Source organism: Neovison vison, chromosome 13, assembly GCF_020171115.1.
Source record: "Neovison vison isolate M4711 chromosome 13, ASM_NN_V1, whole genome shotgun sequence".
NCBI lineage: Eukaryota > Metazoa > Chordata > Mammalia > Carnivora > Mustelidae > Neogale > Neogale vison.
Genome location: NC_058103.1, coordinates 61,094,992 through 61,114,175, shown reverse-complemented (window position 1 = coordinate 61,114,175; position 19,184 = coordinate 61,094,992). Strand labels below are relative to the sequence as shown.

The 19,184-nt window shown below is 40.5% G+C and overlaps 1 protein-coding gene across 3 annotated transcripts in view; it reads right to left on the bottom strand.

The window, feature by feature from the left end:
* SLC25A21 (solute carrier family 25 member 21) overlaps positions 1–19,184 on the bottom strand; it is a 507,009-nt gene that overhangs the window by 11,454 nt on the left and 476,371 nt on the right. For all 3 annotated transcript variants that reach the window (XR_006381746.1, XM_044231633.1, XM_044231634.1), the window contains one exon: positions 15,922–16,086. Coding sequence is in view for 2 of the 3 variants with exons in the window: in XM_044231633.1 (XP_044087568.1) it covers positions 15,922–16,086 (165 nt within the window). In the remaining variant the exon portion in view is untranslated. The remainder of the gene's footprint in view (positions 1–15,921; positions 16,087–19,184) is intronic.

Sequence of the window (19,184 nt, the reverse complement as noted above, 5' to 3'; positions counted from 1 at the left end):
TCGGCTCAGGTCATGATCTCAGGGTCCTGGGATTGAGCCCTCATGGGGCGGGGGGTCTCCGCTCAGAGGGGAGCCTGCTTCCCCCTCTCTCTGCCTGCCTCTCTGCCTACTTATGATCTCTGTCTGTCAAATAAATAAATAAAATCTTAAAAAAAAAATAAAGCTTTCTTTGGTGGAAACAGGGTTTTGTTTCTTTAAAGCTGCAGAACTAAAAGTGATGCTGTTAACTGTGTTCCAACCTGCTCAGTCCAAAGCAAGAATGCATACTTGTGAGGTTTTGGGGTACCAGTGATACCTGTCACCTAGTTATTCTGTACTGGCTATCACTGAATCACTCTTGCATTCCTGTCACTAATGATAAAAAACACATCACCATGAAATTAATAGTAAAAATAAATAGAAACATAAAATAATATATATGTTTTATAATATATTATTTCTCCTAACTTTCATTATGAGAACTAATGACACTATTAATAGTAGTTACTTATTACTAGATGCCATCTTATATGCAAAAAATATATACAAAACATATATATTATGTAAGAACCTCATGGATTAGGTATGTAACACCATTTTACAGATAAGGACACACGACTGAGGAAGCTAAGTTGGTTGTCCAGGATCACACTGCTTGGTAAGAGGTGGAGCCTGGACTTGAACTCAGGTTCTTCTGATTTGCAATCATATGCCCTTAACCATTATATCATATTGTTTCTATCCATCATTCTTTTTTTTTAGTTTATTCATTCAACAAATATTTGTTGGACGTCTATATATGCTTAGTCCTACACGGGTGCTAGAGTTGAGCGTGAAGATAAATGATCCAAAGAAGGGTTGGGGGCGGGTGTGTGATTAAGTATCACAGTACAGTGTGATAAGTAATGAAGTACGAGTGTGAAATATGCAGTAGGGGAGAGGAAGTGACTCCTGGCTTTCACTATTATAGTCCTGTGAGAGTCCTGTGCCTGAGTGGCTCAGTGGGTTAAGCTGCCGCCTTCGGCTCAGGTCATGATCTTAGGGTCCTGGGATCGAGTCCCGCATCGGGCTCTCTGCTCAGCAGGGAGCCTGCTTCCTCCTCTCTCTGTGCCTGCCTCTCTGCCTGCTTGTCATCTCTCTCTGTCAAATAAATAAATAAAATCTTTAAAAAAATAAAAAAATAAAGTCCTGTGAGATAGTACCTAGCTTCTCTGCCTCTTAAAAATGTAATCACTTCTTGATGTATCCAACACCCCAACTTCTTTGGGGAGGCCCAAAAAACTGGCATCTTTCTTGCCAGTCTTGGAGCTCTGACAGGTCCAGTATAATCTAGCTACCTGGGGGAGAACTGAGGTATCATAGCCCTCAGCACAGAAGGAGAAGACAAAAGTGGCAGTTGTCTCCCTGAGTAAACTACGTACTAAAACAACCAGCTGAGGAGCACCTGGGTGGCTCAGTTGATTAAGCACCTGCCATCAGCTCAGGTCTGATCTCAGGGTCCTGGGATTGAGCCCTACGTTTTTGGGCTCCTTGCTCAACAGTGAGTCTGGTTCTTCTTCTCCCTCTGCCCCTTCCCCCTGCTTGTGTACTCTTTTTCTCTCTTTCTCTCACTCTTTCTCTCAAATTGATAAAATCTTAAAAAAAACTAAAAGAAAAGAAATAAACAACCAATTGGTTAAAAAGGAGACTAGAAAATACCTCAGACAAATATAAATGAAAAGATAATATAGATAAAATGAAAATACAAAACCTATGGAATGCAATAAAATAAGTATTCAGAGGTAATTTCATAGTGATAAATACCTACATTTAAAAAAAATCTTAAATAATCTAATTTTACAGCTCAAGGAGCTAGAAAAAAGAAGAAAAACTCAGTCCAAAAATTAGCAGAAAGGAGGTGATAATAAATATTAAAGCAGGGTGAAACAGAGACTAGAAAAAAAATTTAAAAAATGACATTGAGTTCATTTTTTTTGAAAAGATAAAAATGACACTTAGCAAGACTAATTAAAATGAAAAAGAGGACTTAAATACAGCAGAAGTGAAAGAAGAGACATTATAACTGACATCACAGAATTAGAAAAGATGAGACGACTAAGAATAATTATATGTCAATAAACTGGACAACCTAGAAAAAGTGGATAAATTCCTAGACAACATACAACTTACCAAGACTAAATCATGAAGAAACAGAAAATCTGAATAGACCTATAAGTAGTATGGAGATTTAATCAGTAATCAAGAACTTCACAAAAAAGGAGAGGCTAGGGCCAGATGGTTTCACATTGTTGCTACCAAATATATAAAGAAGAATTGATATCAATGCTTCTCAAACTCTTCCAAAAAATTACAGAGGAAAGAACACTTCCAACTCATTTTATGAGGCTAGCATAATCCTGATACAAAAGCCAAAGACACCACAAGGGGGACAAAACAAAAACAAAAATGAAAAGCAAAATACAAAACACTATAGGTCAAGATTCCTGATAAATACAGATGTAAAAACCCTCAATAAAATAGTAGCAAATTGAAATCAACAGCACATTAAAAGGATCACACACCATGATGAAGTGGGATTTATTTCTGGGATGCAAAGATTTTTTAACATAAAAAGAATCAGCTAGTGTGATACACCACATTAACAGAATGAAAGATTTAAAAAAAAAAGTCACAAGATCTTCTCAGTAGGTGCAGAAAATGCATTTGACAAAATTCAATATGCTGCACAGTCAATACCCTCAACGAAGTAGAAACAGAGAAAAGTCCCCAACATAATAAAATTCATGTATGAACAGCCCAGTTATCACATTAGTGAAAAACTGAAAGCTTTTCCTCTATGATTAGTTAACAAGGCAAAGATGCCTGCTCTCATCACTTCTCTTCACCATAGGACTGAAGTCCTAGTCAGAGCAATTAGATAAGAAAATAAAAGACATCGAAATCAGAAGTAAAATTGTCCCTGTTACAGACAGCAAGGACTTATGTACAGAAAAATCTAAAGATCCCATAAACAATATTTAGAACTAATAAACAAATTTAGTAAAGTTGCAGGATATAAAATCAACATACAGAAATCTCCCATGTTTCTGTACATTAACAACCAACTATCTATTAAAGAAATTAGGAAAATAATCCCATTTAAAATGCACTAAAATGAATAAAATACTTAGAAATAAATTCAACTAACTAAGGAGGTAAAGGTCTTATATACTGAAAACTATAAAACATCAGTGAAAAAAAATTAAAGAAGACACAAATGCAGACATCCCATGTTCACGGATTGGAATACTTAGTATTGCTAAAATTTCCATAATACCCAAAGTGATCTACAGAATCAATGCAATCCTTATAAAAATCCAATGGCATTTTTCATAGAAATAGAAAAAAATTTTACAATTCATATGAAATCACAAAAGACTACAAATAGCCAAATCAATCCTGAGAAAGAAGAATAAAGCTGGAGGCATCACACTTCATGATTTCAAAGTATATCACAAAGCTATAGGAATCAAAACAGTATGGGGCAGGCATAAAGACAGGCATAGACCAGTGGGATGTAACAGTGAGCCCCAGAAATAAATCCAAGCATATATGGCTGACTAATATTCAACAAGGGTGTCAGACAATCAGGAAAGAATAATCTTTGACAAATGGTGCTGAAAAAACTGAAAATCCACATGCAAAGGAATGAAATAGAATCCATGTATTATCCCATACTCAAAAATAAATAAAAAATGGATTAAAGACTTAAATATGAGACCTGAAACCATAAAAATCCTAGGAGAAGACATATGAGAAAAGTTTCATGACATTGGTGTTAGCAATGATTTGATACCAAAAGCACAGGCAACAAAACCAAAAACAGACAAGTAGAATTATGTTAAACTAAAAAGCTTCTGAACAGCAAAGGAAACAAAAGATCAAAAAGGCAACTATGGAATTGGAGAAAATATTTGCAAACCATGTAGCTGATAGAGAATTCATATGTAAAATATATAAGGAACTCCTATAACTCAATACCAAGAAAACTAATAACCTCATTAAAAAATGGGCAGGGGCACCTGGGTATCTCAGTCAGTTAAGTGTCTGACTCTTGATTTCAGCTCAGTTCATGATCTTGGGGTTGTGGGATCGAGCCCTGAGTCTGGCTCTGCACTGGGCATGGAGCCTACTTAAGATTCTCTCTCTCCTTCTCCTCTGTACCTTTCCCCCAACACCCTGTGCCCACAATTGCTCTCTCAAAAATTAAATTAAATTAAATTAAATTAAATTAAATTAAATTAAAAAAAAAACAATGGGCAAAGGACTTGAATAGACATTCTTCCAAAGAAGACAGACAAATGGCCAACAGGCATATGAAGAAATGCTCAACGTCACTAATTATCTGGGAAATGCAGATCAAAACCAAAATGAGACATCACTTCATTTCTGTCAGAATGGCTATTATTAAAAATATAAAAGGCAACAAGTTTTGGCAAGGATGGGGAGAAACTGGAATCCTCATACACTATTGGCGGGGATTCGAAATGGTGTAGCCTTTATGGAAAACAGTATCGAATTCTTCCAAAATTAAAAATAGAACCATGATATGGCCTAGCAATCCCACTTTTGGATATTTATCCAACAGAATTGAAATCAGGATGTCAAAGAGATATCACTGCTATGTTTACGGCAGCACTATTCACAATAAGCAAGATATGGAAACAACCTAAACATCATTGACAGAAGAACAGATAAAACAAACATGGCCTGTGCATACAATGAAATACTGTTCACCTTTAAGAAGGACAATTTGCCGTATGTGACAACATGTGTGGAAGCTGAGGATGCTATTGCAGTGAAATGAGCCAGTCACAGAAAGACAAATACTTCGTGATTCCACTTATATGAGGTACCTGAAACAGTCAAAGTCATAGAATCGAAGACTGGAACGGTGGTTGTCGGGGGCTTGGGGGACAGGGAAATGGGGAGTTACTAATCAATTTCAGTTAAGCAAGATGAATAAGCTCTAGACGTCTGCTTTACAACACGGTACATAGAGTTGACAATAATGTATTGTGCATTGAAAAATTTGCAAAGGGTAGATCTCGTATAAGTGTATTTACCATAGTAAAATAAAAATTTAAAAAATTTGAGGGAAAATATGTCACTTAGCCTAAGTAAAATATTTAGGACTGATCACACCTTAATTGTGTAAATGGATATTAGTGTTGATAAAAAATCTATCTTGTTATTAAAAATTCTGAACTTACTCCCATAATTTGTTCCAACTGTCATTAATCAGGAAACTTCCTGTGTTCCTAACCCACATTCCTAACGCACAAGCCTAAACTATTTTACTCTAATTTTTTGCTCAATTGCAAGGGCAATCAACTGTCACCATTCTTGATGTAATTCATCATGATTTAAAAACCGTTATTGAACTAACCTTTTCCTCCACATGCTTAAAAACACAGTACCTTAAAAATATTTATAAGTAGTATGTATTATTTCCCCACCTACAGATGAGCTTTACTCTTTTCCTCTAAATATTTTCCAATTTTTCTTCTAAATTATGGTACTTTAAACTGGAGCTAAGTGGCCTGAAATGTTAATGTATATTACATGCATAACCTTATTTTGTGATAGCAATACAAAAGCCAATAAATAGTCATAGTTTTAAAAAATTATTTAATTCCCTTGTAGACGTTTTTAAGTCTGGTGTTAACATTTCATCTCAGAAATGAGAAAACAGAGATGGAGAAAATATGTAACTTGCCCAAGAGACATAGCTAGCTGGTAAGAACCAGAATTTGGTATTAATACCATGTCTCTTACTAGAACTCTCTCTGGCTGCTTCCATCACACTGCGATCTTGTGTGAGCTGCAGAGATGTGTTTGCCTTCCCTCCTTAGGAAGATCAATGAGTTTCCCTGACAGGACATATTATTTATAGGCTCTTCACAGCTTAATGAGAAATACTAATAAGTGATCCCGAAACACTGGTGGCCATGATGTCCCACAGCAATTAAAATTCAACAAAAGTGCCAAGTCATCAAAAATGAGATCATGGGACTCAAAATAGTTAACAATCAACAACTACATACTTGTAACTAATTTAACCAACTCATGCAAACATTATATCCACAGCTAAAGACAGTACCAGTAATTTAAGCAATGGTACTTAAAAAGTTAATATGCAGAGAAGCAAAATGTCTTGATCAAAAGAAGCATATGCCTCTCCTTTTACCTTTCCTGGCATGGGCTTTGATGCCTTGTTTAGTGACTGGCCAGCTGGCTGCTAGCTTGATAAACAGAGAACCTTTGCCCATCTCACAGGCCTTTGTGATTAGGGTCTGGCATCCTTAAGAAGACATTCCACACAGAGACATGCGAGAAGGAGGGGGTAAGGAAGATGGGGGAAAGAAGATTTGCTGGCTAGTGAGGACTAGGGGTGGTAAGGGAGATTGGCCAGGAAGCGTGCTGCTCCCCACAAAGCAAGGTTGAGCAGAGTGTAGCAATGGGCTTTTCACTTCAAGGAGCTCAGCACGAATATTGACATTAAAGTCTAGTCACAAACTCTTCCTACCTTGTCAGCCCAAATTAAATTTCCTTTGCTCCCTGCAATTCATGTACCTGTTAATTTCTCCTGGTATCACACTGCATTTGAGATCCTCTCTGACCAGTGTTGACCTAACTTGAAGTCAGTATACCCTGGCTGCCTTAGACAGTCTTCAGTAAACATAAGGAGAAGAATGTTCTCCATTCAGGATTGGCCTTGGTTGATGCTAGACTGGATTTATTGTTGCTTGCCAAAAATTGCTAAAATAGTCTTGTCATTTGAAGAACGAAAATTACTGCTCAGAAGTGACGGAAAGAGATTGCTATAAATTGCTTTGGGTAAAACAAAGACAATATGGCAGTCCTCCAAAGAGTCACATGATTTTCAGAGGATCACAAATTACTTCTTGACAGAAATCTTTCTTTCTGCTTCCTCTTCCCCCAAGTAGGCTAATAAACTGTTCGATGGTGGGAAAGTCACTACCATGACAGGATATCTCAAAAGGGAATGAACATTTTAATAAATCTATTACTCAGTTACTAGATTATAGTAAACATGTGGTCAAAACCAATTTTAATGGGCTCTCTCACAGTTATTTCCATAATTTTACAAATGGTCAGTCTGTGCTAACAGCACACATTCTACACTCCGGTTCACTTTATTCCTTCTGTAGCACATCACCATCAATACCTGAAGGGGCTGTTGTCACTCAGCCTTTCATCTTCTCAAGGCTGCCAAGCAAGAGGTGATACAAACATGAAGTTCGTGATGTATTCTCATATGAGACACGTGAGAGGCAACCCTTTTGAAAGTTAAATTTCCTTTTAAATCACCATGCACGCTTTGATTTTAGAAAAAGTCTCCCACATTATCCTGATTAACAAGACACTGAATTAATAAGAACTGAAAGGAAGATGGACAGTTGGAGGTCCTCATCTGTGAAAAAGACATCCAGGAGACAGTCTGAAGACGGGCTGGATGAACTTGGGGGACGATGTGGAAGGCCAGCTCTGGGAGCTGTGGATGACCCAGGCTGGGAGCTACAATGACAGATGAGGCCCTCAACATGAAAATGTGTCATCCTAAGCTCTAGCAATGGACCGAACCCACAGGTTTACATTTAAGCATAGCAAATACAAACTGCACAAGTTCAAGATGAGGGAGACCTGACTTGACTGCACTTCATGTAATCTGGGGATTTTAGCGGACCACAGAGTTTTATACATAGCAACATCTTGATGTAAAAGCAACACCTATTCTTTCCTCTACACCCTGACAAAACCAAGAACTCATCTCTGTACAATCTTTGGGTGCATTAAGAAAGGCCTGTATTCAGATCCCAGGAAGAGGTGAGGCTACTGTGTTCTGAGCTGACTGACAACTGTAGTTATGTCCAGTTTTGACACTGACATTGACAAATCTGATGCATCTATAATGGAGAGACAGACCATACAGAGGACCAGAAACCATGCCATTTGAAGAGGAGCTGAGGAACTATGAATATGTCCTCAAGACAGAAAGACTCCAAGGCTCACCTATCCATACATCTGAAGAAGTACAGTATAGCAGTTATGATATGGACTCTGGGGTCTGATAACCTGGGCTCCGTCGGCCTGGGCTCTGTCATCCACGGGATCTAGTGGAGAAGGGCACCGGACTCTGACGTTCTTTGGGAAGAATCCTTCAAAGCCTCTCAGAGGGGACGACTGTGCCATGTATTATTCATTTTGTAGGTATAACGGGTTGGCACATCATTGGGGTTTAATGAATATTTTATTGTTCCTTTATAAGGACGCACCACACAAAGAACTAAGAAGCATATTACAAAGGCGGGATGTACACACACTGCTCCAGCACCTGGTAGCAACTGGAAGGCAAATAACAGCAGCTCTCACTGCCCTCCCTACAGCTGGCAACGGTCGTCATGAAAATGATGTGGTGAGTTGTAATCATGGTTGCCTCCTGGTAACCGAACAAGGAGGCAGCTTGAGGGACGGTCAACTGCCTTTTATTTTTTTAAGAAGAAATTTGCGTTTTCGATATTGTTAATTTCAGTGGGTCCAAGTCAATGAGGAGCAGAGGCAGCCCCAGACCGTATCTTTCGTTTCCTCTACTGTTGGCTCCTTTTTTTTTTTTTTAAAGATTTTATTTATTTATTGGACACACAGAGAGAGATCACAAGTAGGCGGCGGGGGGTGGGAGAGGAAGCAGCCTCGCCGCTGAGCAGAGAGCCCGATGTAGGGCTCCATCCCAGGCAGGACCCTAGATCATGACCTGAGCTGAAGGCAGAGGCTTAACCCACTGAGCCACCCAGGCACCCTTCTTTTGTTGTACTGTTCACAAACTTTGACCAAAGCAGTTTTTGCCCTGATGTCATGGTATCCTGCTGTTTTGTCCTCCAATGAAAATACCTGCTATTGAAGCTTAATTAAAAAATACAGTTGTTTCCTCTTGACAGCTATCAGAAGAATCTATCACAGTGTTTGTTTTCTCTTTATGTGAGATAATTTGGGGGAAATGCTAGCTCCCCAGTCCACAGAAGGTCACTAACTAAAATGAGATGGTTTAATTGATAAGCATTCTTTAAGGAATGTAGAGTATTCCCAAGATCCTATCCTTGCAGGGCTCTGGGCTTTGGAATGAAATCAAAGTCTTGTTAAAAGCTCAGCATCTAAATGTAGCCATTCAGAAAATAGCCATGAAAATTCCTTTTTTCCCCGAGCTAGCTGTTTTTTAAAGTGTTGTGAAATGTAAAATAATTTTAAACGTCTTACCCACTTAGGTCAAATTATAAAACACATACAATGTCAAAATAGGTTAGGGCTTAAGCATAAGAGTTATCACTTGATTATTTCATATATATGTACACACACACGCACACACACACACCCTCTCCTTAAATATCTCTCTATAAATATTTACATGGGTAGATGATTTCTTCTAAGAATCAATTGTATCACTGAGTATTACCATACAGAATGCAAGAATATATTAATATATTTCCTTGGGAACTCAGTAAGATTTTTCTGTTTTGGTGTGCTCTGTTTATTCCTTGCCTCAATACAGGCACTGACCCCAAGGAAAACTAACAAACCAGGTTTCCAAAACAAAATTCTAAAGGTTGGGAAGTTAGGACAAGGACACACTGAGATGCTTTGATACGGAGGTAGGCATATGATCAAGAAGAAGTCTTTGAACCAAGTTTATGTCATGAGATTCTACTTCTGAACTGTGTCTATTAATGAAACTTTCCCATGCCCGTCTAGTCCTGCTTATGCAATATGTTTGTTTGACATCCCCCCCCCTTGGTTACATCATTTAAGAGGAGTCAAGTGACTTATTTCATGCCTCCAACATTCTGGCCCAGTTCCCCTCTGCAGCCTCCGCCACCTCCCGTCCCCTCTGGCTCACCATACACCAGCTATCCTCATTCTTTGACTTCTCCCCGGTTCCGCGAGCCTCTGCTTCACAGCAATCATTCACCCTCTCCTCTGCAACGGAAGATCTGTCTAGTCTCCGCTCATCCTCTTCCTCTCGGCCTGGCTAATCCTCAATGTCCAGCCTCAGTCTCAACGTTGTTTGTGAAGGCAGGCCTTTCCTATGTCCTTGGCCTGCCTCTGCCATCGGTCTAGAGTAGGATCCTGGTTTATAAATTCCCACAGATTGGTAGTTGTCTTTTCATGGCCCTCATCACGACTGTCACAGTCCAGTGCCCTACACAATGACTTGTTTATTGTGGGTCTCCTTTCGTCGACCCCGGTAAGGCAGGGACAGTGCTGACACTCAGTGAGGCAAGGCCCCAGACATCATAGATGTGCCATGAACACTTTTGGAATGAAGGAATAGAAGGGACCCACTGAGAATCTAAAGCTACTGGTACCACACTTCCATCCACTTGGGTGGTACCTGATTGGAAACTTTTGGCTTAAAGTTTATAAGTGTCTGAATCCTTGCCCCCTTCTCTCTGCCCTCCCCTATGCCTTCTTTCTCCCCAACACAACATACCCCAGGGAGTCTGTGAAAACTGCCCATGAAAGATACTGCTTTTTACCACAGAATCTTGTCTCATATCCTGGAATTTTATAGATAATATATACTTGTAGTTTTATCCCAGTGGTTCCCAGAAAGGAGAGTTGTTCTTAATGAAACTTTAATGCTCCTGCCCTTCCCATTACCGGATGATTGGTAAGACTAATGATTGAGTAAGAGAGAATCAGAAAAATAAATGGCCATAAATTAAATCTTACTATGATCTAATTCTACTGAGATTCTTCTTTCCAAAATACAAACAGCTCTGTCTAAGTTCTTCACTTGAACCCAAAGGTGCATTTTTCATCCAGCTTAGTGCACACCTTAGGGAAAGACATAGCTTTAAATCATGAAATGAACACATTTCCACATTTCTTCTGATAAACTGAAGTGTGTCTGACATCGCCCTCTGACTTTCTACAGAATTTACAAAATGAAGAAAATATTAAAAATCAAAATCAAAAGAAAAACATTTGCATTTCTAAAAGGCAAGCTTTTATAAATATTACCTTAGGAGAAAATAAAATATGTTTGCCTTAATACAGTCCATAGTAAAATGACCACAGGGACAGGTCTAAATGGTTTATTAAGTAAGAAAAATTGAACATGTGAAAAATTGTTCTCTCCTAGAATATCTCTAACCCACACATGTAATTTATATCATGGCAAAATTCAACACAAAAGATGTATTGTTTTTGGCAAAATAACTTGCAAACATGCTTAATTAGGCTACAAACTAAAAGCATAGCTTAATACTGTTGACAACCATGAGCCTCAGACGGTGATTTCTGCTATTATTATTATTTTACTTATGGAAACATTTGAAAAGCAGTAAATATGGAACTAGAGGACAGGTTATTCACGAGATGTAACATTTGAATTTTACGATGCTCATTTCTGTGTCATCATCACAAATGATAGGCTTCCAACAGCCCCACCTTGTAATGGGAATGAAAAAAATTATCTTTGCAATGAAAGCTTACTCCCATGGATATTTGAAAAAGATGTCAGCATTTAAGTTAATCAATACCTGCTTCCAGTGGGCTTTGCTTGGAGAAGTGATGCCTCTTTCTGGGGAGAAGGGATAATTCTTTATGCTGACATTCCATTCCATTTACTGCAAGATGTAAATGAATGCCTCCAGTAAATGGATTCCATGGTCAGTTAATATCCAGGGCAATCTTTGCTCTACTGTAGCCACTTGCCAAAGGAGCAGCCAGAGCCTACAAATAAATCGGAAGGAATCTAACCCAGGGCACCATTTTCAAACTGCTAATGCCCTCTTCTTCCAGGGCCATGACTTCTCATTCTTTGTTCCCACAGATTACAGACTAAGGCTATGGAAAGGGAGGGCCAGCTTACAGGACTGAAGGAGACAGAAGAGGAATTTGGTCCTATTATCTAAATATTCTAGCTATTCCACATATTTAAATTTCAGTAATCATTTTTAAGCGGTCATTTGTGTGTGACAAAACACAAGGTAAAATACAGAGTTAAAGCATTGCATGGTTTAGTGGAAAGAGTTCTGGCCTCTAGTTCTCTCCCTCCCCCTTGCTGTGTAACCTCAAATAAATGATTTCAGTAACTTTCAGCGCTGGGCCGTAACTTCTCATTTGGTTTTCTTATCTGAAAATGGCAGTTATCATGACGGGGATCAGGCAAAACTGTGGAGTCTACAAAAATGGTTTTAATAGTCTGACATGGCACAGAAAGTCGGGATACTTCTGAGATCACTTGAAAAATATATCTAATGGGCATCACCAATCTGAAGAGTTAAAACTTCAGGGGTAGATGTCTGACCTGAGTTCTTCCCGCTTACCATTTAAAGTTCTTATTTTTACCTCTCTAGACAGCCTCAGAGGTGTATAAAATGTGAAAAAGTTAACTAGGTACTCTAGTTTATGAGACTCTATTAAACTTTTCACTGATTTATTTCCTATTATAAAATTAATACATGCTTATTGCAGACGCTTCCAACAGCTCAGAATGGTATATAGAAAATGACTTTCCTTCCACTGCTGCTTGCTTTGTTTCTCTTTCACTCACACACGCACACATGCCCCCCCCACATACACCCCCCCCATTTCCATTTCCACTCCCCAGAGATAATCATTATGAAGTTTCTTTTAAAACAAAATACTTTGAAAATGGAAAACACTGAAAGACCATTTATGGATTTTAAAAAACACATTAAAGAAAAAAATTCCAAAATTATTTCATGCCAGTCAGGACTGGGGAGATCTCAAATTCCCTCAGAACAACAGAATGACCAACCAGTTGCTGGGCGAGGGAGCTGAAACCATAATCCTGTAAACAAATCGTCCGAAGTGTATGGCTAGAGACAGCCCACGGCAAAGATGGAATAAAGCCTTCAAGGAACACCGCCTCCTCCTCATGGTTAACAACTTGATGACGTTCTTCAACATGTTTTAATGATTATCATACCTTCCTCTTCACAAAGGATTGATTTATTATGGTTTAAATTGAAAGAATACTGGTTTCCCAGTTTTGAATCAGGCTTAGATTACAGAACACATAAAATCAATGACTTTGTTCTAGGCAAGAAAAGACACAGTGTTCATTTAAGTGCAAAAGGAACAGTCCTGGGGAAAAATTCTTCATGCTCTGCTCTACGTGCTCCCTGTTTGCACCATCCGCCTCCCCGCCTCTCTCTCCTCCCCTCACCGCTGTCATCTGTACCAGCACCCCTAAACTTCACACACAACTTCATGATTACTTTTGCCAGTCCTCAAAATAATGTTGTTGGGGAGCTTTTTCAACATACAATAAACAAAGCTGAAACTCCGAGCAGTGATGTGATTGCCTCAAGATCTTTCACCTCATAAAACGGACACTCTCCCAGGTGTATGATGACTTTTTTTTTTTTCCTCAAGATTTTATGTATTTATTTGAGAAAGAGAGCGCATATGTGAGTGAGGGAGCAGGGAGGAGAGGGTAGAGGGAGAGGGACAAGCCGACTCCCCTCTGAGCAGGAGTCCAACGCAGGCTTCATCCCAGGACCCTGAGATCGTGACCCTAGCCGAAGGCAGACACTGAACCGACTGAGCCGCCCAGATCTGTGAAGACATCTAAGTGCATATCTCCAACTCAGATCTCTCCTCTGAAGCTCCAATCTCCAACACATCTGCATTTTCGTTCCAAGTGCAGTTCAATTCAGTTTCCAGGCTGAGCCCATAATATTCTCCCATAAACTTGTTTTCTTTCTCAGTAAATGGCACCCTCACCCTTCCAGTTGCTCAAGCCAAGAACCTAGGCAGCATCTCTCCCCACCACTCCTTTTCTCAACACACCTATATATATGCTGAATATTTTGCCTCCTGAAAATTTCTCAAATCTGTCCACCTCTCCTTGTCTCCACCGTGAACAACACAATCTGAGGCCCTCGCATCCCGCTTGGAAATCATTTCCATGTTACACCCTGCCTTCCCTCACCACCTCCTTTCCACTTGGCGGCCAGGTAATTCCTTGGCTTAAAATCTTTTGTTGGCTTCCTAGTTCTCTTCAGATAAAGGTGAGAAACCTCAGTGTGTCCTGTAAGAGGTGGTATGGTCTGACCCTGCCACCTGGCAAGATCAGGGAGTGCTTTCCATGCTTTCAGGATATCATGATGTAATTAAAAAAATAAGTGAATAGTTAAGCTTCTGTGTTTATATAATGTACAACATTTAATGAGTTAAGTGCACAGATTAACTGTAGAATGAAATTTACACTTGTGGATTTTTAAAAAAACATTATTAACATATGACTATATGTAGATCTTTGTGACTTCTTTCTTAAATAGACCAAATTCATTTTATAAAGCTATAGAAATTAGAATACATGCTCAAATATATGTAATAAAATATATAATCATTGGTATAATTTATTTCATTGTGTGTGACTTCTGTCTCAAAAGTGGATAGCTGGAGAGATGGAGGCAGGGACTCTTCTCTTCTCTGTGTGGTAAGGAGTACTCATCTCAGAGTCTAAAAAACAGGGTCAACTTCATGTATTTGTGACCTATGTAGTCACCTAGGGCCTGCGCGTAGAAGAGCTTGGTTTGTTGCCTTACTATATATATTTGGTCTTGAAATTCTTACTAATTTTTGAACAAGGGTACTACATTTTCATTTTGTCCTGGGTACCACAAATTGTTTAGCTCATTCTTGCCAAAAAGAATCTCAGTGTGTAAGAGTCGAACTCCCTCATGTTACTCAGCCCAAAGTGTCCATTGTGTTCGATTTCTGTGGCTCTCGATGGAAGGAGAGCTCTGAGGACCACTGGAGTCAGAATTGTCAGTCAGTGGGGGAAGGGTGTCTATACACTGTACAATCACAGATTTCAGGCCAACCAAACCTGAGCTTCTACTCAATAACTGAGATTTCCAAATACAGTAAAATGTGGTTAACTATTTTGGCAAGTGAATTAGGCCAAACCAACAGACAGTGAATGTGGAACATCCCTTGGCTTCAGCTGCTACTTAAGATAAGTCCTGACCCAGAATATGGGGCATCACTAGGCAAAGGTGGGTATAATCAACTTTACTGAACAGTCTGGTGATAGCCATATTAGAAATCATTTTATGGTTTATAAAAGTCCATCAACAGTTTTGTACAAAGCAAAATAAAAAACTGAACCCCTGGGGGATATTGTCTGCACGTGCAAAATGAGTCCCCAGGAGGTGCTTCCAGGATCAGAAATTTTCAATGCAAGCAGGCAATATGATGGTGGGGGAAAAGTGTGCTGTTACAAATGAAAAGATGCTGAGCACATCATCGTGTGCTCCTTTTATCTTGTAGAAGTTGAAAGGCTGCTAGCATCTGTAAATTACCATTAAAATATATTTATAATTACTACTACTTTGCATGAAAAGTGAATGATCCTTGAAGAGTTGGTTTCCTGCTTACCCTAGTTAACTTTGGTGGATTTAAAAATTAGTAATTTTAAATACTAATACCCCAGAGCTCAGAATTTATTTAGAACATGAAAATTTCAACCTTCTTGGGAAAGTTATGCTTCTGAGATAAAAAAAAAACTTTTTTTTTTCCTAGTTTCTAGAAGCTTCTGCTAGTGATAAAGAGGAAGCATTCAAGGGTCATGATGCATATTTCAGGGAGATGAATTTTGGTGTCAGAATTGGGTTCAAGCCTCTACTTTGCTCTTAACTACCTAAAAAAGGACTTGATCTTTGTAAGCCTCAGTTTCCAGTTCCTAAATAGGGATGACAACAACCCATGAACACGGCTAACATGGGGATCAGATTCGATGTGAGTGTTCAGCACAGCGACTAGCACATGATAAGCACTCTGCAGATGTAGCTATCATCACTGATGAGCTTCTTCCTCCAGGATTTGAATCTATTAAATAGTTACCTTATTGACAGGAATAATGTTTTTGACATTGTAGTAGAAGCCAAAATAAACCATGTTGAAAACTCCGTGACGTCCCAAAGTTGCTGTAAATCCTTTGTTGAGGCCCTGGAGTCCCAAGCCTTCCTTCTTAATGATGTGTCTTGCATAACTCATCGTGGATGGTTGCTGCAGGAGAGAGAAGCAGAGCCAGAGAGACCATCGTTGAGACCGTGAAATAAAGTAAATTACCCTTTGAGCTTCCCTTTGAAAGATCCCCCGGGGCTCCAAGCACCCCGGGATGGACCCCTTCTCAGGAGGAGACCCCCGGACCCAAAAACCAAGCCGAGTCCACTGGTCAGATGCAAACGGCACGAGGTTTATTAAGTAGACACAGGTACCTGCGGGCGATCAAGTCTTAGGAGGACTCGCGCGCCCAGCCCTTAGTTCAGGGCCTTTTTATGGGGTTTGGGGAAGCGAAAACATACGTACAGAAGCAAAAGCACGGTTACAAAGTTTTCATTGGCTGGTTTGAATGTAAAGGCATACTTGGTGTTTGTAGATTGGCTAGTTCAAATGTAAAGGTGCGCGGGAATACCCCTGATTGGTTCGCTCAGCATCCTTCATTTGCATGTAGACTGACCATCGGCATTGGCCAGATCCCAATCCCTCATTTGCATGTAGACTGACCTTCGGCATTGGTCAGACTACAAACCCTTATTTGCATGTAGACTGACCTTCGGCATTGGTCAGACTACAAACCCTTATTTGCATGTAGACTGACCTTCGGCATTGGTCAGACTACAAACCCTTATTTGCATGTAGACTGACCTTCGGCATTGGTCAGACTACAAACCCTTATTTGCATGTAGACTGACCTTTCAACATTCCTCGTAGTATCTTATCACTTTTTACAACATGAGAGGATTGTTTAAGGGAGTGGGAGAAGGGGGTGTTGGCTAAGCAGAGAGAAGGGGGGAGGAGGGGGAAAGGGAGGGAGAAAACCCTTTTCATTCCCCCATTTTCTTTTTGGCCCGAGTAAAATCTTTTACTTTACTAGGGGCTGATCTCCCGCTGCCCTATTGCATGATATTGTTGGGTTAATACCATGGTTTGGACAAGCGACAATCTATCTTTTATAAATTGGGTTAACTTGTTAATGATGCATGGCCCGAATGTTAGAATTAACATTAAGAGCATTAAAGGTCCTATTAAGGAGGTTATTAGGGAAGTAAACCAGGGTGAACGATTCCAAACTCCTTCATACCAAGACTGTTGAGATTCAAAGTCTCTTTTACGCTTATCTAGCCTTTCCTTCAATTTATCTAGAGTTTCTGTTACTACTCCAGTCTGGTCGGCAAAAAAACAGCATTCTTCTCTGAGAGCAGCACAAAGGCCACCCTCTTTTAGGAACAGTAGGTCTAAGCCTCTTCTGTTTTGTAGCACCACTTCTGACAGGGAGGTTAGGGATTCCTTGAGGGCCCGTACTGACTGTTCTAAGGCCCTAAGGTCTTCATTCATAGCATGATGTAGAAGTAGGTATTGGTCTGTTCGGACCAGGGCGGTTGCCCCAGTACCGACCCCGGCGGCAATGCCTCCTACCCCCAACAACATAGCTAGGGTGACTAGGGTGACAGGTTCACGCCTTACTCGGCTGAGATCACTCCATTCATGGTAGCTAAGAACCAATTCATCTGAGTGATAGGTTATTCGAGGCCATAGTTGAACTAACACACAATAATCAGTAGTCTGGTTTAAGGCAGCAGCAGATACACAAGGGGTTAAGCCTGTGTTACATGCCCAATAGGTTCCATTGGGTGGGATCAAATAATAGAAGCTGGCCCATATGTTATGGGTCGAACTACAGAGTGTTTTTTTAACATGAAGAGGCGGGGTGCCTATACACAGCCCTGCCCCTGAAACTTGTGAGAGGGTTAAACGGTGATCTTGGCCATGGCATATAGCGTTGGGGGTAGTGGAGTTAGTATAGTTGGCAGAGAGGGCTATGCCCTCATAGTATGGAGGGCTTGGATTAAGACATAGCCAGCAATTGTTTGCTCTCTCAGGGCTGGAGAGGTTAAGTGCCTGGTAGGCCCCTCTCACTAGGTTGATAAGCCTGTCTCCTGTTCCGAGTAATTCGGGGGTCTTTTCAGTTTGTATAGCTGTGGAAGTCGCTGGGGTTAAAAGTGGTGTCGGTCTTGGTGTTAACCTTAACCTTTGGGGGGGGCCTCGGGGCGGTGAGGCGAGAACTGGATTGGGTCCTATGGCGGCTCTTGGGGTTTCTATAGAAAGCTTTATAGTGAACGTTAGGCCGTCGTCATAACGTTCTTTATAGAATCTGAGGCCCCAGGTATATCCCTTTACCCAATTAAGTTGTTTTTTTCCTGATTCAGTGAAGGCTATTTTGAGTGGGTGACACCACTGATTTTGACAGGCTGGGTTTTGTGTCCACTTGGGGCTGCTCCTGGCATGGGAATAATTCGCTGTTACGGTTATGTAGTCCCAACCTGAGGTGGGCTTCCAATAAGTGTCACCAGTGGTTTCACAGCCCCAATTGTGACAGTAAAAGTGGGATGCCCCACTGCATGAGGTCCATTCTCTGGGTCTGTGAAACCCGGGGCATACATAGAAGGTGAGTGTCCTTAACATACTTCGTTGACTCCAATCCCCACAGCCTCCCCAAGGATTTAACCCAAGTCGTCCTTGGGGGGACGATTGTGAAGGCGGCTTCTGTAGGTCAAAGTAATTTTCTATATCCCAGTTGGCTGGAGCTCCCATGGCTAATTTACAGATGTCGGGGTATAGATTAGGCCACCAAGTGAATGGGGCATGCTGCTGAGAGGTGTTCCAAATTACTTGTCCTGTTTGAGATAGGACCTGCCAGGTGAGCTGTTTTACATGATGAGGGGACCCATGGGAGCTCGGAATGCCCAGAACAAGGATAGTCAATGTTAGGATCGCATGAGTCTTATCTTTAGCGGGTTTTGAGTGCGTCGAACTCGCCATTCCTCCTTGAGATCGGATGCTGTCGGTTCGTTTGGTCCCAGATGAGCTGGTTTTACATGGGAGGCATGGATCCACGCCGCGATGCCGTCGACTTTTAGCGCCGTCGGGGTGGTCAGGAGTACGGTGTAGGGTCCCTTCCATCGGGGCTCAAGGTTCTTGATCTGATGCCTGCGGACCCAGACAGAGTCGCCGATCTGGAATTGATGTGGCACAGTTGGATTTTCTAACTGCTCTCGATAAGCTGTAGCCAGTGGCCTCCAGACCTCTTTCTGAACGATCTG